The sequence below is a fragment of the Batrachochytrium dendrobatidis genome (genome assembly GCF_000203795.2).
Source record: "Batrachochytrium dendrobatidis JAM81 unplaced genomic scaffold BATDEscaffold_2, whole genome shotgun sequence".
Lineage (NCBI taxonomy): Eukaryota > Fungi > Chytridiomycota > Chytridiomycetes > Rhizophydiales > Batrachochytrium > Batrachochytrium dendrobatidis.
Genome location: NW_006281100.1, coordinates 461,541 through 487,791, shown reverse-complemented (window position 1 = coordinate 487,791; position 26,251 = coordinate 461,541). Strand labels below are relative to the sequence as shown.

The window sequence follows — 26,251 nt, the reverse complement described above, 5'->3', positions numbered from 1 at the left end:
TGTCATGATTAGGCTGTTTTTGAATTCATTTATCTTTGCAATAAATTATAAAGATCTTGGCCAGCCCAATACTTTCGTAAACACCTCGGAAAATTATGCTCAATTGGCAATATCTGGTATTGGATATAAATTGGTTTCATTGATGCTTTATAATCATCATATTCCTAATTTCCGGAATAGCTGATCTGGAGGTGTCAAAGCCCCCAACGCTCGTCGCATCGACTCGTTCAAATAAGTGAGTCCAACCTGGTAGCTAGCATTCATCCATCCAAATCCTTCTCTAACGACAAATTGAAAATCGGCACCAACATTTCCATACTCGACGTCTATTTTATGTGTCATGTTCACCACATCAAGTTTCTCGGACACGACACCATTGAAATCAACAAAGCTTTTGGTGAGAACATATAGCCATCGGTAGCAAATACGGCGAGCATCAATCGAGTATCCGTACTGTTTCAGCCCAGCCCAAGCCATTATCTGATGAGGAGCCCACCCAAAAGGAAAATCCCATTGTCGATTGGGTCGATCGAGACTAATGGTTCCGCGCGATTCCTCTGTTCCAGAAACTAACCCTCCAACCGCTTCAAACTTTGATAAAACAGTGGGTACCATAACTTCAGCCTGTTGAGGTGTAGCACAGCCAGCCCATAATGTCCAGAGACAGGTCACAGTTTCGTATACTGATTGTTCGTGAAGTTCACAGTCCCAATCAAAAAACATCTTGTCAGTCGGCGACCAAAGATACTTTGTGATTTTAGTTTGTGTATGGCTGGCCATTTCAGTGAATATACGTGCTGGTAGCTTTACAATGAAAAAATCAGGTGATGCATCTGTTTCCTCATAATCAATTACCAATAAATCTTCATGCTTCGTGTCTGGTATCGTATTGGTTGAAATAACTAGAATATACATTAACATACAGTGCATAGTATCAGGATGCATATTCGAATAGTAAAGCATATGTAGTCGTTTTGAAATCAAACTTTGGTAGTACCTGACTCTTGAAACAAATCTTCACCCATGATAGCCAAACCCTTTGCCCAAGATGAGTCCCAATGACCATTATCACCAATGCATCCTGTCACTCCATGACTCAAAATAGCCTCGCGCCATTTTAAAAACTTTTTCAAATTTGTATCATCTTTACCCTTTCGAACTCGGAATGCGATTCTAAATCAAATATATAACAACCCAAAGTATTAGTCTTGTGCTAAATATATTCAGTATCCTGACACATCACTTACACTGATTTGCAGTGTGTATCTATCAATACCCCAATATCTTTTTGGTATTTGTAAATCAAACTCGCCAAATCGACAGTGGCAAGATTTGCACAGCGTTTTTCAAACCGGTATGTGGTGTCATGACCGCTTTCGCGTACGGCACGATCATGTACAAAGTACTGATCAAGTTCAGGTTCAGAGATTTCCAAGTTGTTGTATAGAGTAGTATATTCTTCAATTGACAGGTTACGTCGATCAGCAAATGGACGAATAATGTGATCAAAATGAGAGCTTTCGGTTTCTGGAGGCATTCCGACACCTTCAGTGTAATATCTGTATAATCCCGTAGTAGCGTCAAGACGTGGAGAAACCATCCATACACCCAGCAGCTCCTTGATAGCTGCCTTGATGCTCTGAATCATCCACGCATGAAGTGTTTTGGGTTCCCATGTTCCTTTAGTAACAAGTTTGTTGTACACTTGAATTGTCATGTCGGTGAGAAAAGGCGGCTGAGATCGAGTGAGATAATAAGATCGGTTGGCATTAAGAATCTTTCCATAATGTTCAAGCTCGTAGTGGAAATTTTCTATCATTCCTCTAGCAAGCTCAATACGGTCATCTTCAGCTAGACCTAGTGCTTCAAAGTAGCTGTCCCAGCCATACATTTCATTAAACCTTCCACCAGGGACAACAAATGGTGCACCACGAACAACAATTTCGCCTGTGGCAGAGTCTACCTGTTTGCGTAGCGACAGGGAAAGGATTCCAGGCGACGTATCGAGAGATTTCACGTACTCGGGTGATATGATTTCAGGAAGCTGCACTACATCCAATCCCAGATGTAACCTTTCTTTAGCAATAGTGTTATAATACTCTAGTGCAAAAGCATCATGAAATGGAACATAGATACGGCTGCGCTGGTCTTGACCGCGATTTTTTGGGTCAGCACAGATTTTCTCAAGTCCATCTGCATCAATACGACGAGTAAGTCCGTCCCAAAAGTGATATTTGATGAGCCTACTCATGCGATCAACTGGATTTTCATTGATGCGAGCTTCATTCAGAACAATAGTCTTTCGACCATACTCGGATGCAAGTGCCAATTCTTGCAGTAAATTTGAAAGCGCATAAGTTCCTCGGATTTCAAATTTATGGAATCCTCCAGAGTCTGCTGTTCCGACAATGAATGATTTTGGACCTGTATCGTAAATTGTTATTTGACAGTCCCCGTCTGTGTCTTCTTGAGCAAGAATTGCCTCTAAAATACGATACGTTACACAAGAGTCAAGTTAGATTCGTGGGCCATCTCAGTTGAAATTGTATCATCAGCTCATGAGTCACTCCATTACGTTTTGTTTTCTCGACATCGATAAGAAACCGACGATCCTTTACCGACGAGGCATCATGAGAGCTACGACGTTTGTGAATACTTTGAACAGGAGTAGGAGAGGGTTGATGGATTTCCTGAAATATCCCCATGTGAACAGGCGGTACTAGTGGCTGCATTGTTTTGGGCATTTCAAATAGGATTAAACAAGACCCATGTTAGCACTGTGAATGCTGGTAGAATTGGAGCACCCCAGCATAATTGTAGCAAGTCATGTGGGTATGCATGCTTCCCATTTCTGGTACTCCATATCATGACAAGCGAATCTTGAGCAGCTACAGCTTTATCCATGTGTCAATGCAGATACTTACTCGAGCAGCCATAACTGACATGGCTCGTACCCTCCTAATAACTCCATAAGAATATTCTTCATCACCGTGGCCATGGGCAATCTTGTGGTCCTTGTCGGCATAAAACAGCTCTTCCTCTAAATGAATCTGAGGTTTGATCGATACCTGTTTATCAAGGTCGAGTCGAATTCGTCTGGCTGAATCACTGGCACTCATTATCATGTATTCAAAGAACTAATGTTGCTTTATTCAACTCGACAAAATCAGTTGTATTACGACTAATCAAAACAGTAACCCGCCAAATCGACCTGATATGCAGCACAGCAGTATAACAATTATCCACCCCGCAGATTCAACTCCACGATCCGACTCGAAACCCATTCAAAGCAGTGTTGTGTTGAATGGTCTTCAAACCAGTATGATACATTTTGAATACATCTAGGCCAATTTTATTAAGAATTTGATGAAAACATACTAATTTGAAAGTTTATCCGATGAAATGAATCAGACCCAAGTTAGCAATGGAAAAAGTCTATAGGTGGAGAATTCAAGACTGGATAGTGTAGTTGAACACGAACCACAGGTTTAAAAAAGAGACTATTGCATGGGTTCGCATACTTGATGCAATTGCTCTTGCGCAGAGAGCACAGACGCCAAGTAACAAGATATGGATTCATGCAGATAGACATTGCTGTTGTAAAATCAGGGCATTTGGCTGGAGTAACAAGGTGTCGCTAGTAGAACCATCAACTGGTTGAAAGTAGCTCATTTCGTCAAAATCTCTGAATTCAGGCTTGCACGAGCATTGCTTCCGTAGCGAGCTCCAGCAGGTGATTGGTATGGCATAGGCAAGGGAAGAACCGAAAGCGAGAAACGACGCGACTGAGATGCAATAGGAATGTCCACTCCAGAGCAGATTGATTGGTTAGACAGCGATATAGACCAACTTGATCTGTCAGACCTGTCAGAAATAGAGTCTGCAGAACTACCAGAACTAGAGGTGGTAAGCCATCTGTTACGGACATGAGGCTGATGCAGCGAATGACCAAAAGCGCCTGTACTGTTAAAATTGTAGTTGTTGCGATTCATGGTGGATGCACCCATACTGTTTCTGCGACGATAGCGAGAAGCAACAGAGCTATATAGGGAATCATCAAAACCACGATCCAATGCATTCAATGAAGCCTCTAACTGGTCCATGATGGTGGAGCAATGGCCTATGGTGGGGCTTGGGTATTTGGGCAAAAAGGATATCATTTCAACCACTTCGCCAATATCAGACTGAGTGATACTGTTGGTTCCGTCACTCGAGGTGTCATCTAGAAACATGCCTTGACGAGGTACTTGTAATGTCTGAATACTGTGTTCAAACAACTCGTGGCTGGCAGAGACATACTCGGCATCAAGAGTGGCTGTTATTCGGCTAGCAACAGAAGCACCAGGCCGAGTTGGTATAGGCATGACTATAGGGATAGTTGCTGATCGTGTAGAAAACGACGAACTCTGTGAGTTGAAACGAGGACGCTGGAACAGATCAAACTCAATCTCTGTGTCTGCAAAAGAGGTTGACATTGCCATGCTCAATGGCTCTATAGTGCAGACAGACTCGACAAGTGAACGACGGCGGACAGTCGATATATCAGAAGGCGTGGTGGAGAACATGGCAGCATTGGTGGGAGTGCTGTCATCTTCACGGCCAAGCATCCCAGATGACATGTCCAAGCGGGAGCTGACTGGGATGAAGTGCTGCATATCAAAACTCACGGGATGCTCAACATCATCGACACTATCATTCTGTTTGTCTGAAACAGCCAGAGTACGAGGTTGATTTGCCATGACGACGCTGACGGCCACCATGCCAACCAAACAGGCTCCCAAAACAGCACCCACAATCTGAAAAACGAACACAACGTTTTTATGGTCATTTAAAAAAGCAGTGTTTCCAGCAGACAGTTTATCTCCAATAGCGACTACTGCATCGCCAGTGGGATTAGTACTGGTCAAATTCGATGTTTCTATGCCAGTAGAAACTTGATCTTGAGGTTGTTTTGGCTGTGGTGCATCATCAGACAAGGCATCGGATAGTTGGACAGTCGAGACTGGTGCATCATGCGACTGGTCTGTTGCTCGCTTTCCTAGACCAACAAATGAAAAATCTGTAGCCGAATGGTCTGGCGATGGCAGTACACCATTCCTGTGCTTTTGATTTGCTTGTATATATCCTGGTGGCGATATATTGCTAATATGGGTGTGTCTACCAGTATTAGACTCGAAAGCATGGTCTTGGTGTTGATACTGTTCATTAGTAATTGGTGATTCTACTAATGTTGGACATGGCGATTGAATTAAAATAGGTGCATGAAGGGGTGTTTGAACAGCCAGAGAATCTACAAAGATGGCAGCAATGCATATTGTAACAATTCCCAGCGACAGACACCTCATTGAATCCAGTCTGAAATGAAATAGATTGTAACTATAGGCTGTAAAATGTTGATTCGGCAAAAAGGGAGAAATGTGGATCGTTGGTCATTCGTGGTTGATAAAAACAATTATGCTAGCTTTTGACATTCAGTATGTCTATTAAAAATTGCATAGCATTAGTCCACTTGTCTATTGATTGATTGTATATCGACTCAAGCCATGTGCTAATACTACGGGTTTTGAACCGCATTTGCAATATTATACGGGTCAAGCGGGTATGGGATCTGCAGCCCTACATATGCCCCAACCCTCTTATTCGATTCATATCAGCAATAGTCCGTCCATTCTGAAAGCAAAGCAACACTGCAGTTTGTTGATTCCTCCAATGTCATACTTGAACACTCAAAGACCAATTAGGATGGATTTACAGCAGGTGTAAAGAGCAGGAAAATGTAAAAGTAATTATTTATACTTTTACAATTTCATCATGTTTCGGAAATACTCGGACAGCATCAAGCAAATTGTTAAGCCTTTCGGAAACGAGAATTTTCCGTTTGTAAAGTTGTACAATTGTTTTAGGTTGGCGTAGATTATAGGTGAAACACAAAGCTCTTGCATCAGAAGACCAAGCGAGTGACGTCGAATCAAGAGAATTCCTGAAACGTACGATCATTGTTGTCTTGAGCCAGAGCACGAATGAGTTTAAAATACAGAGTCTGACTAGCAACAGACCCAATATCTGAACTCGAATCAATCTGATTTAAACTTTGTGATTGTACAATTACATCAAGAGAATTCCAGTTCAAACTTGCAGTTGTGTTGCATGTCTTATGACAAACTAGTTGATTTCCAACAACGAATATTTAACCACTCAATTCAAAAGCAAAATAAATTCAAGTATTCCATTTTACGTGAATACGATTAACATCAAGAATGGTTCAAGCCATGTTCAGGCTACTACAAGTAGTTTCTTCTTTGTTTTTACTACAAGCTATTATATATACTCGTACTTCTACTCTGGCTCAAATCAGTATTACTCTGCCTAGCATTGCTACCATTATTTCGATCAGCATCCCTCCACTTACAATCCCTCCGACTACTCTGCCTCCAACTACCACCACTACTATTACCACTACTACTACCACTCTGTCTTCAGCAGTCACCACTTCAGTCACTACATCCTCTTCATCCATCGAGTCTGTTACTCCTACCACCACTTTAAGAGGAAGAAAGGTAACATTTGGCTTGATGATGACCATCTTGGTATTTAACGCATGGGCGATGCACTGGTGGCTTTAAATTCAGGGCCAGTGTCATCAATGTGATTCCATAAAACAGCCATTTGTGCTTGGATTGCAGACTGTCTGGCTTATGAATCCCTTGTTGGACTCGATACCTTGTCTTGTTGGTTTCTATTACGCCTCATTTCCATCCATTTCAATTCTTGTTCCCAACTTGCGTGAATACGGCTGGAATGGAGTTTTTTATAACGCTCTAATCCTGTCTGCTTTAACCATGCAATCGATATTCTGTAGTCTTGAATCATACTATATCACTAACCTTGAACCAAAATTGCGCTATGCTCAATGATGATAGACTACTGAGGATGCAAACACCGTGATAGCTGATCCCACTGCAACCAGTGCCGCCTCTGATAAAAGTAGTGCCAGTAATTCTAGCCACTCCACAACCATTGTTGTCGTTAGTGTTGTTGCCTGTGTCATTGTATTTTCTATTATTGGTCTATTACTTTTCCGTCACTTTGCACAAAGGGTATGTATCGATCTAATGTTTTTGGCTCAAAAATCCAATTGAATCTTACAACAGCGTATTCATGTAAAATGGAACCTGTGTCTTGCAGCTTCTATCTTATTTTAGAATAAGCAATAGTTGAATATTCATTGCGCTTTTCTACTAAAAGTTGGCATTTTCAATAGACACAGCGTTCATTATATGAGACTGGCTGTTTATTATGTATTTTGGCACTCTTGTCTAGTGTTCCATTTATGCGAATACTGTTGTAAGCAGTTGGCCATCTAGAGTATTTGCAACTCATCTCACTTTAATCGAGTTCAACCAAACTCTTCATCTTGTGTAATCAAACCAAACCCTAATACTTTGTATTTTGGCCTGTGCATCATTTTGATACATTAGCGTCGTTCGCAAGGACTTTCTCTCGATGAAATTTCTGGTGGTAACAATGGTACCACATTTCCTGCTGCCGATGTTCTGCGAGCTGATGCTGCTAATTTTCGCCCTGCAGTTACTTCTAATCCTAGACCAGCTCAAGGAAACAATGCCAACGTTGCACATAATTTACCATCTCCAATAAGTCCACTGGGTGGTGCTTTACACAGCAGTTTGCCTCCCAATGAGCAGCAGCGACTACAGATGCAGCAGCTTCAGCAACATCAAGAATATGATCCGCGTAATTTAAACCAATATCCTCCTGGTACTATATGCGATCCTAGTATTAATCCACAGATATATAGTCCTGCCCAAATCCATCCTCAGTATTATATGCCTCCTCCTCTGGAAGGATATGCACCGCATGGAAATGGGGTTTATTACTCTCAATACGATCCTAACATGCAGTACGACCCCAACGTGCAGTACTACGTTGATGCAAATGGCAACTATTACACTGACACTAATCCACAATACTACGTAGATCAAAACTTGCATTACTACCCAGATCCAAACCAGCAGCCATTTGAACATGTACCGCACAAGGCAGAAGTGTACCGATTCTCTGATCAGAGCGAACCTGTTTTTTCTGATCACGTTCATCCACAATCGAGATATGAGAGTGCACCCCATAGTGCTGAAACTATTCAATCTCCATTAGAAAGTATTGTTCCTGCTACTAGCACGATGCGTGCTGAACACGATCCTATTGATGGTGGACATGCTACCACACTACCAATGCCACAAGCACCTGTTTCTTCACACCCTGTATCACCTATAAACCAACATTAATGTACCATTAGTATTGTAGACCTTTTTCCAACCCCCAGTACTTTGCACTGATTTAGTTTGATCAACTTGACATGGTTTGTTGTAATAATCTTGGGCTCTGCTTGCCCTTTCCTTTTTGCTTGTTATATTGTACTTTTTGGCTACGACTTGATGTATATATGGATCAAACTATTTGCTTTTGTTGTGGGAATGTATATGGACACTACTATGTGGTGTTTCCACACCACACTCGTTTGCTTTCAGAAAGTAGAAACTTTTCGAGATTGTTATATGGTTGACAACTCATTGTTACTTTTGGAGCTTCCTGACTAGAAAATTGTTTCAAATATATATCTGTACCTTTTATATTTTGTGAGGAATTGAAACGTGGTGAATCTGAATGTATTGTGGGGATTCGAGTCGATGCAATGTTGCAGTTTAATAATCTTTGAGTTGGTTGTTGGCAGTAGCTGCATCGACGACGTTGGTGTTTTAAACATGTTACAATACATAAGATCAGACAGCAACCTATTAAACATGGATGACTTTGATCCTATTTTAAACTAGTGGTTAAAGTTGGTTTGTCTCGACAGATGTTGAGCCAGCGATTATCTGTAACAATGGATTCTTTCATCACGTCATGATATCATTCATCAGTTGTAAACTGTCTAGCACAACACTGCTGATTTAAAATCATGATTCCATATAACTCAAGACTTTATCAGAATCAAATTGGTATTTGATTTTAATGAATATTGAAAATCGAGGAAAAATCAAATAAAAACTCTTGAATTCAACTCAACCCATTGTTAGAATGTCAACTGTTACTTGGAAGCAACTCAAACCAGTCCTATTAGATTCACTGGTTTGGACAACTAATACCAATACAAATGAATCCATTGTGTTTAATAAGCCGTTACCTACAGAATCCATTGAAGCCTTTGTGTTTAGTCAACCCTGGGATCTACCTTCAACTTCGTCAACTGTCGAATCTGACAAGGTTATTGACGACCTAAAGACTCATTTCAAGTCTTTACAACTTGTACAGCAAACTGCCATAACTTCAAACCCATCCATAAATATGATTCATACTTGCTCCCTTCACAGGTTTATTTCTTGTTTGAATATGTTGCTGCCAGCACTGGATCCATTGCGGGTATTTGCAGACTATTTCGAGCCACTGTTGTGGCCAGTTCTTACTCATCGCATTGCATCCACAAGTGATCAAAACCAGACTTGTCAAAAACTGCTGATTGCTTTGCTCAGGACAGACTTTCAGGCTGGATTGGATGTGAATGGTGTATATGCTGACAGATTCAAATCTGCCGCTCGTACAGTATTGGACAAGTGTGTAGCCGAATCAGATTTCTGGCATTTGGAATCAAATCCAACCGAGGTGAATGCATCGCAGTCTCGAGAGATTGCACTCGCCGATTCCTTGAGTAGTAACATTGAAGAAAATACTACCGTAAATCTGTCATTGACATCTCAGATTGATCCAAAGCAGACATTAACCGATTTGGATCAAGCTGTCAAACCATTTCGCTCACAGGTGCTTCCTGCACTGTATCATGTTTTGTTCTCATTTGGTATGAGCAAACCATTGGTGTTTTATAGTCTGTTGAATGAAATGGCAATAGATCCTGTAACTCGACTCAGATCATTCATGCTCCTGAAAGCGTTTTTGATTTGGGAGGTGAGTTGGGTTTTGTCACAAGTCATGCTGCTGATTTTAATCTGATTTTTGAGTATACTTTGGTCATTAGGATGCTCCAACATACTATTTGATTGACTCGGTTTTGTTTGAAAGTGTTGTGCACTCTGCTACGGTAACTAAACGATTTAACTTGCCAACAATAATTCTATTTCAATGCATAGGATTCAGCTTAAAGTCTTTACAATGTATTATACATATTTGATTTTGGCTGATTCAAATTAATAAAATTGTAGATTGACAGTGATGTGGCGACATTTACAGCTGCACTCACTATTCTTACTATTCTGTTGCCAATCGTGTCATCAAAGGCAGTTGCTCGCTTTGAGCGACTGATGAATTCATTTTTAAGAGCATTGCATTGGGAACTGACATATCCACAGATTATGAAAATAAGCTCTCAAGTACCTGAACTCCAAGATGGTATATCCATGCATTGTCTACATTACCAGTGCTCATTTATAGATTAGTGGTATTTTGCATGCGCTTATACTTTATTATTTTTTGATGTTGGACGATATCATTATAGCTCATGATAAACATTTGCTCCAGTTTTCGATATGTGCAACACGAAGATGTATTGATAATTATTTTACGGTGCTTTATGGAATGTTTCCTGCAAATGTAATTGCGCAACTTCAGCGGATATTAAGCTCGGGCATATCTGAACTTGCGCCAATACTACAACAGTCTGAACAATTTTCTGTAAAATTCATGCCAGTAAAAGATGTGTTTGTCAAGGTTCGGGAAATGGCGTATGAGGCGATTGAAGTAGAGGAAGAAGACTTGTTTCAACGGCGAGTAAGAGTAAGCAAAACATATTCGAGTTGTTCATCTACATGTTTTACTTTAATTTAGTATCAAAATTATGGAACCATGCAATCTGTCTGTATCTATATCTAAATGAGAAATTGTATTTTAGGATTTAGTGAGAGAACATCGCATACACCCCAGTATTGTCACAGCAACTATTGCAACCGAACTGAGCAATCCGTGGTTCACTACCAAAGAAGCGTCGGAAATCATGGTGGAGTGTATGAGTCTTCGAATAGATACTTTGGGCTGCTTCAATGCTCATACTGTACCAACAACTGTAAAATTTCAAACGGAAGCGTTGGAGTCGAGTTTTAAAGCGTGCTTGAATCAAGTTGCACTAATCGATGAGGCATTGCACGGTCATATTTCTCAATTTCAAGTACATACATATTTTAATCTTTGTATTTCAGGATATTGTTTTACCTAATTAGTGAAATATCAAACTCATGCTAAAAATATATCGTTGAATCAACCCTAGGGCATGATTCTGAATGAATCGAGTAGTGTTTTACGTGAGCATGATTGTGATCTTGTAGCATCACCCATGCTGCTGCTACGGATATACTACTATGTGTTGATGAATGAGTCTTTTTTCAAGGAGTGCATGCGGCAGTATCATATGATGCATATTCGGCGGTTACACAAAAATGCATTTGAAGCTGGACTTCGAGATGCGAGTATCCAAAATTTGGTATGTAATGCTCGACTCTTGTTTTTAAAGTATCGATGACTCTACTTTGAAATTAACACGCTGATTGACCAAACTAACTTTAATATCAAACGTATGTACATTCTAGCATCTGAGGTTCAAGCAACAATCGAGCGAGCTTGCCGAGCAGCGACAGCTTGTTGACAGACTACGACAAGAAAGTATTCATTTGCGTGAACGACACAAAGGGCATGATGAAGAAGACACCAAACGACTCAAGGAGATGCGGAATGAGATTCAATCTCTTAGATCAAGTGTACAGAATTTAACAGGAAAGTTGGAGAGCACGGCCAAGGACAATGTGGAATTAAAATCGCGACTGGCCGACTCGGAGCGATTGTTGTCGCAATCAGAGTCCAAATTGGTACTGGCTGAAAGAGACTCGACTCGGTTGAAGGAGTGTGAGATTGTGCTGTCAGATCTTCAAACTAAGCTCATTGCCAAAAACAATACGAGTACTCAAGTCGTTGAATCAGAGAGGCATTCCGGATTGGACAAAGTACAGTTGACTAGAGACATGTCTATAAATGATCAAGTAACTACTCTTACCATGCGAATCGAGACACTCCAAATGATTCTTGATGCTACAGAGCGTGAGCGAGACAGATTTATTTTTGAGCAACAGTAAGTTGTATTTTGGCATCATACTGAAATTAGATATCTATTCGCGGTTTTGTGGCATCTCATTGATATTGACTATAACTTGGCAGAGAACTGGCATTTTTAAAAGGGCAGCTAGAGTTTAAGAATCAAGAGCTCGTGCGATTTGAAGGACAAGTCAAGGAACAGGTACATTCAAATATGAACAATATTAATCTATTTTAATCTAAATACAAATGGCTTTTGCTGACTTGAAATGCAGTCTGGTCACATGCAGTTATTAAAACAGCAATTTCAAAAAAAGATTGAAGCACAAGATGCCAAATATGCAAGTTTGAGGAAACTGCATCTTCTTTTACAGGTAAATCTATAGTGCAATAAGGAATGACATGTTTCAGTGTCATTTGAATCTGATTTTATTTTTACATACTGTTTTGATTGTAAACTCTGAATTTAGTCTAGGATTGTAGATATGACGTCCAAGATGCAAGCAGTGAATACATCTACATCATGAACGGCAGCAATCATCTGGGCATCCATCCAGGTGGCTACGAGTGGAATTTGACCACATTAATAAAGTACAGATTTTTTGAATATCGCTGCACAAGATGGCAAAATTAACCAGCTAATATATATCTATTTAAACCATACGACAAAAACTCGGTTAATCAATAACCCTACTGAAAATTGCCGACAGTAATCAAATGGCTTTGTACGATGCGCAATTCCAAATACTGAGGAAGGGTTGAACGTGTATTGAATAAGCCAGTCAGCTTCTAGTAGGAAAACAAAGAACATTTAATCATTGTTTATTCCAAAGCAAAATACAAGAGTCATTGCAAGATAAATACGAAAACGTTTCATTTTACATGAATACGCCGTAAAACTCCGACATTGCTGCCATTGGTACCAGATATGTATGATTTATGATATTTATTCCTTTAAATCTGGACTTTTTCACAGACCAATACACTATTGTAACTCTGAATTGACAATAGCTTCGATTACTCAATTTACGAGCTACTCTTGGTTTCAAATTGGGTTTATAAATCAAACATCTACTTTTATCGACCCTGGACTGCCTGAATCATATTTCTAGAAATACGATTGAAAATAGCACCCATTTGTCTAAATTCAGACTCGGGCTATCTTGCATCTACACCACGAACAAGGTAATTATGACGAGTGCAAGCCATCTTTTGTTACTGAAACTAGCTTTGCATAGACTAATACTAATTGAATTCTACTCTGCTTAGACTTCTCAAAGCCACATTTCAGCTCATTGCATTATCGAACGAGTTTACTTGATCCTAAAAGAGCACATGAGTATATTAACAAAGATATGTGTTGCTATTGGACTGTGCATAGATCTAGAGCGTATTTCCGATACAGATTTTTTAAATAGAAAATCATCCCTGCAGCAACCTATGGCTCAACCTGTTTACGAAACACCATTGGTGGATACGCCTATCTCTGCATTAGCATTCTTTCTACCGCCAACATCACTGTTTAAACTGCAGAAAGAAAAGCTTGAAGACCAGCCTCTTTTATTGGACCGCCCATTGTGGCTCCCACTGGCCGCATTGCCCAAAACGCGACGAAAGGCAAATTCACTAAACTTTGCCATTCGACGACTTGAATCGCGCGCAGTTGGGCAACCGCCAGTAGCCGCAGAAATATCAACTCAAGCTACTTCCGCATCTAGCACTATCTCTTCTACAAATGCTGTTCAATCGTCTGCAAGTACAGCAGCACAATCAGAGGAAGGACATGGCAATGGCCCAGTTACATCGGTCTTTATTACTACAACTACGATAGATCCAAAATCCAATGCAGGAATAAGCATTACCAGTCCATCTGTAAGCAAAACTACTGGAATAGCAATTAATCCTCAACTCACAATCGCTCAAACAAGTACCAATGGAGTCGCTGGTTCTGCGATGGTCGCTACAACCAGTACTGCTCCAGTTCAAAATACCCTCATCACCGCGTCATTTGTAGATAGCAGCTTACCATCTTCCAAATTATCATCTGGTAAATAAGTCTTGGTTTGATGATTAGTTGGTTTGAAATTGTTGCAGTTGAATAATAACATTTGGTATAGTATCTACATTACCATTTACAGCGACTCTTACTGATCGTATCATAACCGCAAACCCGGTATGCATAGTTTTTCCTATTATCTATAGCAAGATTTAATACACTCATTTCAAATATTCACTCTCAGTTACTTGCATTTTTTGTTTTAGACACAAACAGCTGGTGGTACATCACTTTTGCCAGCTGAAACAAAACCCGCCGACGGGAACAATCACGCATTGAATTCAGAATCTGCTCATAGTGGATTGGGGGCTTCCGAAAAAGCAGCCATTATAACTGCATCTGTATTCATCGTGTTGGCTGTATTATTCATCTATATATTTCGCAAAGTCACACTGCAGGTACAATGCCAACAGCACTACCATTTATTTGCATATTACTACCAAACTCTATTAGTGAAACAGTCGAGATTCTGGTTGAAGCAGCAACATTTTATTGTTTAGATGTTCTAACCAAATTTATTTTGCTACGGATGCAACTTTTAATAGCCGTCGAGTCAATTCAGGAGTCGTATTAGCCATCCAGATAAGGACATTGACCAATACGCTACTGAAAAAGTACCACCTCCTATGAATACATTTCCGATCATGAGTGCTTCTCGTCAACCATTCTACAATACAGATGGCAATATGACAAATCCGCTAACAATCAATACAAACATTCAGAGGATTGATTCTCCCACTAGCCCGCATGGAGTAACCCCAATGCTACCTGCTGCACGTACTCCAAACGTGAATGATACACCAACATATGATTTTGACATTCATTTCAGAACCTTTTCTCCTCTGAAAACATTTAGATTTGATGGTGTACCAGATCCAGATTGTAAAGGATAAAACACTTGACGCAAGCCGTGTGGCTTTATAACTTGCTTTGTAAATCATATATCGTTTTTTCAATTCTACAAAATACCATCAGCACTACAAGCCAAGGTGGTGAAATAAACCGAGCTATATTGTGGATCGTTTTTTGAAATATGCGGATCAATTTATTAGAGGATTGTATGAAAAAATGACTAGACTGTAGCAATCAACAGCTTTGTAATGTCAAACCAACTGTTCAACATTACAGTTTTCATAGCAGCAATCGTTCTTGACTGAATGCAAATCGATTTTGATCAACTGAATCATGAAGATCTAGTCTGTCAACGCTGCATAGGCCGACCTCGGATCATTAATCGCGGCACATGCACTGTTGGATCAAGAGTGTCTTCATGTGGTTCCGCTTCCTCATTGTCAGAGACAACTTCAGGTTCAGGTTGAAACACATGAAGAGATTCCAGTCCCTTTTTCACATCATGCAGATAGATTGAATCGATTTTAAACTTGTTTTTCCAAGATCTATCGTGACCAGAAATCGTACACGAGATACTGTAGTATGCATCAGCATTGGGCCAAGTTCCGACATGGATTGGATCCATTACAAAATCTTGCCAGTGGTCAATGTCCTTTACAACATTAAACTTTTTTGTACTTTCAACTGGCACATGAGTTGGTGGTTGCTCAGTATGGCCCAACACCACCTTGAATGTGATATTTGCACGATCTAGAAATCCAATGTATTCGCCAGTCTGGAATCTGATTACTGGATAGTATTCACCGCGAGGCACTCCCTTGAAGTTTCCAGCAATCTATGCCATGGTAGTTACATATACATCCTAGGTTATGATACTGTTCTTGACACAAGTAGTCAGAAGTTTGAGAAACAAGATATACATACATCAAGCCAACACACACTGTGGAGTTGAGCAACCTCTCCAAATGTACTGTTTGGCTCGACAACTGTTTCCCAGTAATGTGGATCATTCATCCAGCAAATAGTCAGATTGCGAGGTCCCAATCGTACTATCAAGTTATTTTAAATTATGCAGCATGTATGAGCACATCAAAGACTAGTTTTTATAGTATTCGGCTTATTCTGTAGAGCCAGCTTACCAGAATGCTTGTGCAGCTGCTGATACACGGATTTCGAGCTTAGTCTGTCTTCTGGCAATTCACACTAGAGTACAGAGCATCACAGGGTTAGATGGTAGTTTAAATAGCTTAAAGACTAGAGCCTACCTTGTCAAACCTTGCTTCAAATACAGTTTCCCAACACACACAAGAACTGATTGCTTCATAATTATTTCGACAAGTCTAAATAAATGGATGAGTGGTCTGGATAGAATCAGAACAGCAGCTTGTATCATGAAGCCAGATATGTGAAAAGTTACCCTAGCAAGCCTGGATATTTCTCTAGGTTCGAGAAACTTGATAAATAGCAACTTGAGCTCCAAAGGCAATGAATTCATTTGCTATATCGAATAATAAACAAGTAAAGGGAAATCAGGTTGAATCCAATTGAATGCAATTGATTCGGTCCCTTGATTCATCAAGCACAGCAATTAAAAGTGTTGAGCTTGACCAATACATGAAAGTCATGCACGCTGTCTAAAGCGATTGACGAATTGGATTGACTCGATAAACAGCGTCTACAGTTGCATTGATTCACAGACTTGAACATTAACCCCGACGAATGACTGAGTAAATACTCGAATTAGACGCCACAAAGAATTTGAACTTGCCGTAATTCCAACAATTTACAAATACCAATTGGCTACTTTATAATGTTAGACTTGCCTATTTTTATAATCACTGCTACTCTATTCACTCTAGGATATGCTGCTGTCAATTCAAGTAATACTGGTAACTGCTACACTGGCCGTATTACGCTTGATAGCACCCGGATGATTCCTTTGTATGGTAGCAGCTCTATAGCTACTCGGCTAAGTGTTGATGTTTCCAAATATGATATGGCTTTGGACACTGGTTCAATCGAGGTAATACAGTTGTTTTTGAGTGGATTAACGCTTTTCAGTTTATGGCTCCATCGCCCCACCTAACACATTTTATTTTAGTATTTTAACCCGCGAGGAATTACAATGAACCTTAAAAGGGGACCAGACGGAAAAGGAATCATCACATCGTTGTCTACAACTCGCTACATCCTCTATGGTCGGTTTACTGCTAGAATTAAATCTTCTCCTATTCCAGGCATTATCACCACATTTATTACCATGTCTTCTCGAGGAGATGAAATCGATTGGGAAATTATTGGTGCTCGTCCAGGTTTTGCCGAATCCAATGTGTTTTATAAAGGAATCAAGGAAATGGGTATTCATGGCAAAAAACACCCCATTGAAAGTGCCCATGGAATCGCCGATTACCATGATTACACAATTGATTGGAAACCAGATGTGCTGACGTGAGTGTCCTGATTCCTGTATGAATGTATGAATGTTGGAATCTAACTCTATGTAACTCTAGCTATGCGGTAGATGGAACAATTGTTCGTATACATCGTCGTGATGGTGCAGAATCACAGTCTCCCATGACACCACCTGGAGAGGAATGGTATCCATCCACTCCATCTCTTGTGCAAATCTCGATTTGGGATGGTGGGTCTGTCGGTGGAGGAGTCAGCAATTGGGCTGGCGGCGAGATTCCTTGGACCAGTGCAAATCTTTTCAATTCAAGTTTGGAATACCTTGATATCTACTGCTATAACAACAATGGTAATCTTGCATCTAAATGGCCTATGGACAACACTGTAAATCCAGTTAGATCGGCCAGCATCTCAACTGGAGGATTCGGTATCTCGTGGATTGTATTGCAGATTGTTGTAGCTATGATCTGGAAACTAATTACAGCCTTTAATCTGTAATGGTTTCAAGGCATCCATTAAGCTATTCTTTAAATGATTGTGTATCTATATGACTCTTTAAATATAAATATAGTAGATACAAAAATAGTATAGTTTATTGAAGCATATTCAATTCCGCCAAATACTGGTGTACAACCATTTCTAAAACTATACAAACGACACCAGATAATAGCAGTGTATTGAAAAGCATAAAATGCAAATGACAATCAAAACCGATATCCAAGCAGCTTGCGAGTTTCTTTAGACATACGCTCCAGTACTGGAATTTCCCACATATCGATCGACATGTTTGCTACTGAATCTACATCCACAAATTTTGAAATCTGATCCACAACGATTAGCAAAAGCAAATCATAAACGCTGCACAAGGCACAGGTTGTATGCACATACCTGTGGGATTAATGCAGCAAACTCTTTTGCAGATCGGCATGCTTCAATCTTTCGTCTGGCAGAGAGTAGCAAGCATAACCCCAGATATGGTAAAATACCTGGCGCACCACCAATGACAATGTCCCAAACACTCTCTATTGCATGAGAGGAGATTACATTTGCAAAGCAGCAGCGAAACCAACAGCTACATACATCATGCCATGCGACATTCAGTCGTTGGATATAAGTAAAAAGCTGTAGATTGTGCAAACTCAACAGATATTTCATTGTATCTATACTAGATCTGATATCATTGATGAATGGCTAATCAAGAGTTAAAATACAAAAAATAACAGTGATTTCAGTCAATGGCTGAAAAGGTTAGTCTTGCAATACCTCGAATTTGATGGCAACCAACAAATAATTGATTCTATACAAAACAGTTAAAATTCCATAGAACTTTTACCTGATCAGCAGACACTAGCAACGGTTGCTCTGGTCCAGGATATACAGCAGCCGATTTAGCAATCAAATCTGCAACAGGATTATTTCCAATAAATGCAGTTTTCAAATACTGTGAGCCAGATTTGGGAGATTTTGAAATGTCAATGTGCATTTTCTTGATAAAATGCAAACAGATCCAGAATGCATCTTGATCGCTTGAATCGCTAATTTCTAGAAATGCGGCTGAAATGGCCAGTAAATGTTCTGGAGGCTCTTCATTTGTTATAGTCTATAATACTCGCATTAGAATGTATGCGTATATACGATTTGAATTCAAAACTCCAGTTGGAAGCACATCAATTAATAGCATTGTGCAATCTTACTTGTGATATTGTCCGTGGCGTATCTTGTATTAGTTCAAGTTGGATCATTTGGGCCAGTAGTAATGGAGTTAAATCCTCATCAATTCTAGAATATGTAATACAAAATAATTAGTTTAGCGGTATAAAGTCAAGTATCAGGATGGTATTGGGAATCAATTGTATAGCCAATTACAGTCGTATTCATGCAAATTCAATCACTCGATAAGAACTGGACGAATGTTTGCACCACATCTTTGCTTTAGTAAATCTCACATTTGCTGTCTTCAACTTTCCTTTTCTACACATCAACATTGAGTGATTGACATGGAAATAGCAGTTGTATTCCTGAGATATGCAATCATTGCTTTCTTGAGCTAGATTGTGATCGTATCTTATTTCAGAATACAGCAGAGATGAGTTTGATTGACAACAGAACCCAATATCTGGATTCAGATGAATTGTCTCAAACTTGACAATTGTACAATACATGACTATGCCAAAAATAGATAATCTCAGTTCAAAACTATAGTTTGATGATAGGATGAACACTGAAGAAGCAGCCAATTTGTAGTAGGAAAGCACAACAAATAGTCAACCACTGTCTATTTCAAAACAAGCAGTTACAGATACAAGTGTTCCATTTTACATGAATACGACAGCAAATTAACCATCTGTAAACTGAGGCAGTGTAGTTGTAGAATTGCTTGCCTGTCTAGTGACTGTCTGGTAAGCAAGAGTACTGATTCCTTGAGGATTTCAAAGTGCTGCTGTCTCTGTTCTGCCACAAAGCCCCAGGCTTCCTTATGCACAGGCGTTACTCCTAATCGATAGTCAGAAACTGGAATTAAACAAGTGTGGTTTGGGCCAAGCCATCAACCAGTGTAGCTAGCAAGACATGCTCGGGATGGCTGGTAGTGATTCTACTAGTGAACATACCCAAAAGAAGTTTCCATACTACAGGTCGATAAAAGTGAGGGATTCGGATCCACAGACACAGTTTGTTGAGTCTGTCTATTGAAAGTAGTTTTCCCTGCAATGCATTCTCTACTGAGGGCTTCACCTCGAGTGTCTTGACGCCAAGGGATGAGTAGTATGCCTTGCGGAAGTTGGCTGCCATATCTGTATAGTATCGCCAGTGAATAGCTTTGCAAGGAAGCGCAAACACAGCAGCACTGAATAGAAACGATCAAACTTGATGCTCGACAAACCTTGAGTCTACAACAATGTCTATTTCCATATCACTACTTTCTAGATTAAAGCACTTTGTCATTAAGACGGTTATATCTTATTATCCGATATGCCAATCCATCAATGTAAAACAGCGCATTTTGATTTATTTGGTGGACTAATAATGGATGAATCTGCTCAGGATATTTGGCTTTACATGGCAGTTTACACAGGTTTGAAACCAACTACTTTCAAAACTGTCGTGTAGAACCTAATCGAGTTTTAGATGATAAATCCTGATCAGCATAGAGCCCATAAAAGGAGTGAATGCCTGCAAAGTCTGTTTCCAATGAAAGTAGTAAAGATCCTGATTCAAAGGAAACGGTACCATCCGATGCTCCTTATATACTACTAATGGATAGACCAGACAAGAAAGGGTAGTATATAAAGATTCGATAATGTAAAGCATATCTATATGTATGGATATAATTTTAAAATGCAGTTTCCAAACAATCAGTTTATCCCCTCGACCAAGTAACTTGTTTGCAAAATACTACACAGCCAGTGGCATGGATTTAAAAAATCAAATTCACCCCCTCAATAATAAACTATGCAAGCGCATTTGTCATGTTTGTTATTGCAACAAAGTGCTGATCTTGCCAAGATTGCTTATCATCAGCAAAGTCTCAGCTGCTACTTGAAGGATAAAACGCTTTCTTGTACGTCGTTTTGATCTGCTCATTCGCACTGATTCTAGCTGGCAACATCGTTTTAATCGCATCTGTAGAATTATCAACCTTCATTTAATCAAGTATACTCTTATTATTTGCATAGCACGCTAGCTGACAAGCACTTCAAGTATGAACCTACCGGATGAATGGACCAACAACATAGACTTAGTTAACATACAGCGACGAGGATTCTCGACCGAATCGTATTCTTTGAGTTTGATTTCCATTCAGCTCAGCATCTCATTAATTGGCATAGTGCTTAATACAATCCTTCTTATCGCCATGTACAAATACACCAAGTCTGTAGAATATCTCTTCAATGCCAGTATTCTCTTTGTCAATCTTATCCTAGGTATAATCCTTTTCATCGTTTCAGTAGGCACACTCGGGAGTGAATCATCCGTTCTTAGTTTACCATACATGTGTCACGTTGTGTCCTCTATAAACGACTGCTCGCAGTACTTGAGTGCTATTTGCTTCATGGCTATTGCCGTATTCAACTGGAAAACAATTGTAAAGCACAGTGCATACAATTCATGCAAGTGCATTGCGATCTTTCTTTCGATTATATGGGCAATCGCAATCGCCATTACAGTAGTATCCACAGCTACCCACAATCTATCTGCGTCTTCAAGTGGAGTTGTGTGTTACCCTTTTGGAAAAAATGAGCTAGCAAGTGCAGCTATGCCGAGCTATCGTTTCCGCTTAATACAACTTCCCTTTGTGTTCGTCAAGCTTATCTTGCTCATACTGACTCCTGTTGTGGTCGGTATATCGTACACGCTCATTTACATACATGTCCATCGAGTTGGACAAAGTTTGAAGCGTATTACAGTCAGTAATGATGCCAAGTCTAATCCCGGACCAAGTGTCAATAGAGAGGCTGCAGGTGCATTAGTTGATGATGTTGAACAAGGTTGTGGAGCTTTTTCAACGAGTACTTCTGCACCCAAACCTGGTTCAGCTGCATTTATTGTCACAGTGAAACCCATTGCAGCCCATTCTAATTCCAAATCAAACTTGCCAGAAAGTGTAAATCCAAGCGAAATGACCAGTCGTAATTGTCAGAGCAGTAGTATGTCTGGTGTTAGCAGAGGCTCCAAGTTTTCGATGCGATGCAAGACACAATCAGGACTGGTTCCATCCACACCAGCCTCTTCTCTTTCAACTACGTGTCGTAGTGACGAGTTTCTCAATCGAGCATTGTCCAGTCTTGCCATTCGTGGTTTGGTTACCACTCTGGTATTTGTCCTGCTATGGGGTATATCCATGGTCATTAGCTTTGTTGGTATGCGAATCATGTTGAATTCAGTAGCCGACAACGGTAACAATAGCGGAGATTTTCTGCTCACGTTGACCCACAAATGGGGTCTTGGTATATGGATAAATACTGGCCATATCTTGTATATAATGACTATTGTTACCACTCCGATTGTATTCATTGCATGTGATTGTCGAATCCGCCAGTCGCTGTTCAAGTTTTTGGGGATTGCGAGTTCCGTAGACGCAAGAATTACTACAGATGCAGATGTCCCGTCTTCTCCACGATCGCTGATAAGATGGAGACCATTTTAAAGCCATATCCACGTAAAATGAAATACTTGGTCGCTATTTTGCTCTGGGATATAAACAGTGGCTAAATATTGCTGCGCTTTCCTTTTATCAATTGAATTCCATGGACCTAGTTCTTTGTGGTTGAAGTTGCTCAATAAAATCATTATTATACCTTGACTCTAGACCTCACTTTGAGAGTACGGCGGTAATAGGGTGGGTTCAGGTACCGTGAACACAATTGTCATCTGAGGGTCTACCTGAAAATCTGAGTAGACCCTTGATAAGCTGTTTTTGACCCTTGATTTGCATCTGTCCAGGTGGTTACACGGATTGACAAAATTTTCTAGGTTTGTATAACATGACATCATAATATGGTGGCTTTAGTGAATACGGGATTTGTTGATAAAAGTGTAATGACTTGACTTTGCCACAGGCTGAGTCTACGACTAGAAGGAATTCCATTTGGTCCATTTGTAGAACTCGATTCAAATGCGTGCTTTACTGGAATTGCTGTTGGGCAGTGTTTAATGAGTGAATGATGGCTATGCAATTGCTTGCAATGTATTGTTTGTTTGGATGATGGACCATATAGACATGTATGGTGGCAACTAAGCATCAAACTTGCAGTTGGGTTGGCTGTGATAGATGTGGATTTGAAAGCAGCCAACAAACTTGTTCCAACTGTTGATTCTCAACATTCCAGTAAAATATATTTTAACATGTCACATTGATTGCCTTGCCTCATTTGCCATATGATCGGGAGAGTGATGGGGTTGTTCCAACATTGAAGTGGATCGTGTGATGCGGGTAGTGTTTAAATGAGGCTACTTGGTTCGATGGAAGACTGCAAAATTATTCATTGGTTTGTACAGGTGGTGAAGAAAACATTTTAGTTGAGAATGATAGTATGTGCTGGTACGCACATTAGCAGTAGCAGTTGATCATCTTGCATTGAAGCCTAAGCAAGTCTAAACAAGTCTAAACAAGCACAAGTAGCATTTTAAAAAGACGTGGATTGAGCGGAATTGCCAGTTGCTAGTGAGTGGAGGTCGCCACACATTCCAATATTGATTATTCATTTTCAAATTGCTCGAGTTTTAAATTGTGCTTTTAAAACATTCAACATTTCTATTCAATCTATTTGCCACATATATTGGATCGAGTCACTTTGGCCAAAGTTGTCCGGTTGATTCATATATAGTTTAGTTGGCTTGTCGGGTTTTTACTGTTCAACATCATCAGTGTCAATCCAACTAGTCACTATTGGAAATAGCTCTTGTATCTTGATTGGCTTAACTTGATTTTTCGTCTGGTTTGGTACGCCTGTACATGATGAACTCGTCAACTTTTGAATCCGAGTTTAGGAATGAGTACCAACCCTCACTTATGGGTGGTCAGTTGGTTATTACGACCATTGCCATCTTGCTCAACTCAGTCCTCCTTACAGCTATATACAGAAACGGTAGATCCCCTGACTATGTCTTCAACGCTAATATCCTACTGGTCGACCTGCTACTTGCTCTTCTTTTGTTCATTATTGCTGCTGGGTCACTGATACAAAATACTCCTATTCTGGTCACCGAGCCTGGCATGTGTGTTGCCTTTTTACTAATCTACGACGGCTCTCAGTATTCGATTGCTTTCTGCTATATGGCGATTGCTATTGTTAACTGGAAAACCATAGTTTATCGTCAACTAGAACAATCGTATCAATGCATCTTAGCGTGGTTAGCTTTCACTTGGGCAGCCACACTTAGTATTGTTATCACCATGGTTATCATGTACCCTCCTCATGCTATTGGAAATGGTCTCCTGTGCTTTCCATTTTCCCACCACTTTCGATATATTGGCAACTCTACATACGACCCATCTAATACAACACATACCTGGCAATCTTTTACACAACCAAGACAGAACTTTCGCTCAAACTCGAGTCGGGTTTTTGGAAATGAGACAATGAATGGCGGTCGAGGTTCTTTCATGGGGAAGGGATTTAGAAGAAATCCATTCTTTTTAATGAGTTTTTGTCTCTTGATCGTTACTCCTATTGTAGTCGTGGCTGCATACACCCATATCTATATGGTTATTCGCTCTATTGATAAAAAGCTGCAGGCCAGTTTTAGCGCGTCCGAAGTTCTCGATGATGATACAAATGCCAAACCCCAAAAATATACACATCGTCTTGATCACCATCAACACGGATTATCGTCTAATGAACAGCCCTCTTCCACGTCAGGTAGCCCCATAATCCAGCCACGAGCCAAGAGGGTCAATTCAAAGTTGGCTAATGCAATGCGGACACTTGCCATGCGTGGATTTATTACTACCATAGCGTTTATTGCATTATGGGCTTTATCTATGTGTATAAAGCTTTTAATGCGGCATCAAAACGCCATTCCTAGAACTGATCTGTTAAAGTTGGGACATTTTTTGTATATTACAACAACCGTTGTAAATCCTATTGTGTTTATTGTATGCGACTATCGACTAAGTCGGTCTTTGTTGGAATTATGGACAAAAATCTTTTCGCTAAAAAAGGATTTGCCATCTTTGCCTGCGCATTACCCACCATCAAGACAGCCAGGAGTCGAGTTTCCTATTGAAGCCACATCAGATGTTTATTACCGAAATGAACATTTTTAACTATAATGCTTTAAACAGCTTATTGATATTTGTGTAAATGGTTTTGATATGCATGCTGGGAACCCAATACTGTTATTGTGTATTATTGCCATAAGAAGGCCAGCTTGAATGTCGTGTCTTTTAGAGATCAAGAGTTGATTCAGTAATGTATCAATGTTTAGACAAGAGAAAATGTCACTTAATCTTGAGCAGTTGGGTACATGCTGATTTGGCTTGTTATCAATCCAACTGCAAGACATTGAAAACTCTCGGATCCAGCAATGGTCAAGCAACGCCAGTTGAGATGGTTTGACTAGTAGAAAGAGACAGTTTGTTGAGTTGACTTTATCAGTCTTTTAAGCAAGTTATGACCTAGACTAGAGAATGCTAAACCATTACACATTCTAAAACTGGTTCTGATAATCAAAGCTTGAAAAACTCGCGAAAATCACAGTAATTTCCATCAATTCTGACAACTACTTGCTGTCTTGTTCAGTAAACTATCCATTTGTAGACGGTGTGATCCGCCGTTTGTTATGCTCTCCTAGGTAGAATAGCTTTCATTTATTGGTTTAATTAGTCCAACTGAGGCTCCACTGTTTGGTCTTTATTCAACAATAACTCGTCCAGGCTTACTAAACTCTTCAGCACTTGGAAAGCACTACCATATCCATTGCTTACTACATATTCATACTTTAACAGTCTCCTGCTTTAACCATCGTAATAACAAGAGTATAAATCCAGTTTCATGTCCAGCTCAACCAACAAAAAAAGCCATACATCTGCTAATGGAGATTTCACTCACTCGTCTGATTGCTCTGATCTCGATACTGTTACTGTGCACTCTGCGTTGCTGAGTAACTCTGCGACTGAATTCACTTCAAGCACTTTTGTGAGTAAAACTACTGAAGCCGGAAATGGCAGCGAGCTCTCTGATGGCTCATCGTTTGGTGCTGCCATGACTCGGCAAAATTTTCTATGGGCTAATCCGCGCACTAGTTCTCTATCGCTCATTATTAATTCTCATGGTGCTTCTGACAATCCAAGCACTGGGGCTGAAGGTTCTGATACTCAGGTAT

At 40.0% G+C, this 26,251-nt stretch overlaps 9 protein-coding genes across 9 annotated transcripts; 5 read left to right on the top strand and 4 right to left on the bottom strand.

Moving 5' to 3' along the window:
* Window positions 1-118: 118 nt before the first annotated feature.
* On the bottom strand, window positions 119-3,170 carry BATDEDRAFT_18766 (uncharacterized protein). Its single transcript, XM_006676502.1, has 4 exons — window positions 2,925-3,170; window positions 2,576-2,726; window positions 1,250-2,484; window positions 119-840 (listed from the first exon to the last, which is right to left on the bottom strand). The coding sequence occupies exons 1-4, from the start codon at window positions 3,123-3,125 to the stop codon at window positions 157-159; spliced, it is 2,271 nt and encodes a 756-aa protein (XP_006676565.1). The 5' UTR covers window positions 3,126-3,170; the 3' UTR covers window positions 119-156.
* Window positions 3,171-3,668: 498 nt separating this feature from the next.
* BATDEDRAFT_22784 (uncharacterized protein) lies at window positions 3,669-5,345 on the bottom strand (the record flags this gene model as incomplete). The annotated part of the gene is made up of 1 exon (XM_006676562.1): window positions 3,669-5,345. The coding sequence occupies one exon, from the start codon at window positions 5,343-5,345 to the stop codon at window positions 3,669-3,671; it is 1,677 nt and encodes a 558-aa protein (XP_006676625.1).
* A 912-nt stretch (window positions 5,346-6,257) lies between these two features.
* Window positions 6,258-8,303, top strand: BATDEDRAFT_22783 (uncharacterized protein; the record flags this gene model as incomplete). The annotated part of the gene is made up of 4 exons (XM_006676561.1): window positions 6,258-6,557; window positions 6,921-7,097; window positions 7,321-7,344; window positions 7,479-8,303. 4 exons carry the CDS (start codon window positions 6,258-6,260, stop codon window positions 8,301-8,303), a joined length of 1,326 nt encoding a protein of 441 aa, XP_006676624.1.
* Window positions 8,304-9,096: 793 nt separating this feature from the next.
* BATDEDRAFT_86163 (uncharacterized protein) lies at window positions 9,097-12,717 on the top strand (the record flags this gene model as incomplete). The annotated part of the gene is made up of 9 exons (XM_006676959.1): window positions 9,097-9,978; window positions 10,049-10,111; window positions 10,233-10,419; window positions 10,526-10,803; window positions 10,919-11,191; window positions 11,291-11,503; window positions 11,610-12,145; window positions 12,232-12,310; window positions 12,384-12,717. The coding sequence occupies 9 exons, from the start codon at window positions 9,097-9,099 to the stop codon at window positions 12,492-12,494; spliced, it is 2,622 nt and encodes an 873-aa protein (XP_006677022.1). The 3' UTR covers window positions 12,495-12,717.
* Window positions 12,718-13,548: 831 nt separating this feature from the next.
* BATDEDRAFT_86490 (uncharacterized protein) lies at window positions 13,549-15,057 on the top strand (the record flags this gene model as incomplete). Its single annotated transcript, XM_006676958.1, has 4 exons — window positions 13,549-14,155; window positions 14,226-14,281; window positions 14,371-14,562; window positions 14,710-15,057. 4 exons carry the CDS (start codon window positions 13,549-13,551, stop codon window positions 15,055-15,057), a joined length of 1,203 nt encoding a protein of 400 aa, XP_006677021.1.
* Window positions 15,058-15,365: 308 nt separating this feature from the next.
* Window positions 15,366-16,511, bottom strand: BATDEDRAFT_86597 (uncharacterized protein; the record flags this gene model as incomplete). The annotated part of the gene is made up of 5 exons (XM_006676831.1): window positions 15,366-15,851; window positions 15,941-16,065; window positions 16,156-16,219; window positions 16,282-16,356; window positions 16,434-16,511. 5 exons carry the CDS (start codon window positions 16,509-16,511, stop codon window positions 15,366-15,368), a joined length of 828 nt encoding a protein of 275 aa, XP_006676894.1.
* Window positions 16,512-16,826: 315 nt separating this feature from the next.
* BATDEDRAFT_22780 (uncharacterized protein) lies at window positions 16,827-17,923 on the top strand (the record flags this gene model as incomplete). Its single annotated transcript, XM_006676560.1, has 3 exons — window positions 16,827-17,039; window positions 17,118-17,464; window positions 17,527-17,923. 3 exons carry the CDS (start codon window positions 16,827-16,829, stop codon window positions 17,921-17,923), a joined length of 957 nt encoding a protein of 318 aa, XP_006676623.1.
* Window positions 17,924-18,028: 105 nt separating this feature from the next.
* BATDEDRAFT_86161 (uncharacterized protein) lies at window positions 18,029-20,215 on the bottom strand (the record flags this gene model as incomplete). Its single annotated transcript, XM_006676830.1, has 6 exons — window positions 18,029-18,246; window positions 18,314-18,616; window positions 18,759-19,025; window positions 19,120-19,204; window positions 19,807-19,918; window positions 20,035-20,215. The coding sequence occupies 6 exons, from the start codon at window positions 20,213-20,215 to the stop codon at window positions 18,130-18,132; spliced, it is 1,065 nt and encodes a 354-aa protein (XP_006676893.1). The 3' UTR covers window positions 18,029-18,129.
* A 1,201-nt stretch (window positions 20,216-21,416) lies between these two features.
* On the top strand, window positions 21,417-25,193 carry BATDEDRAFT_86491 (uncharacterized protein; the record flags this gene model as incomplete). Its single annotated transcript, XM_006676957.1, has 2 exons — window positions 21,417-22,399; window positions 23,915-25,193. 2 exons carry the CDS (start codon window positions 21,417-21,419, stop codon window positions 25,191-25,193), a joined length of 2,262 nt encoding a protein of 753 aa, XP_006677020.1.
* Between the last annotated feature and the right edge of the window lie 1,058 nt (window positions 25,194-26,251).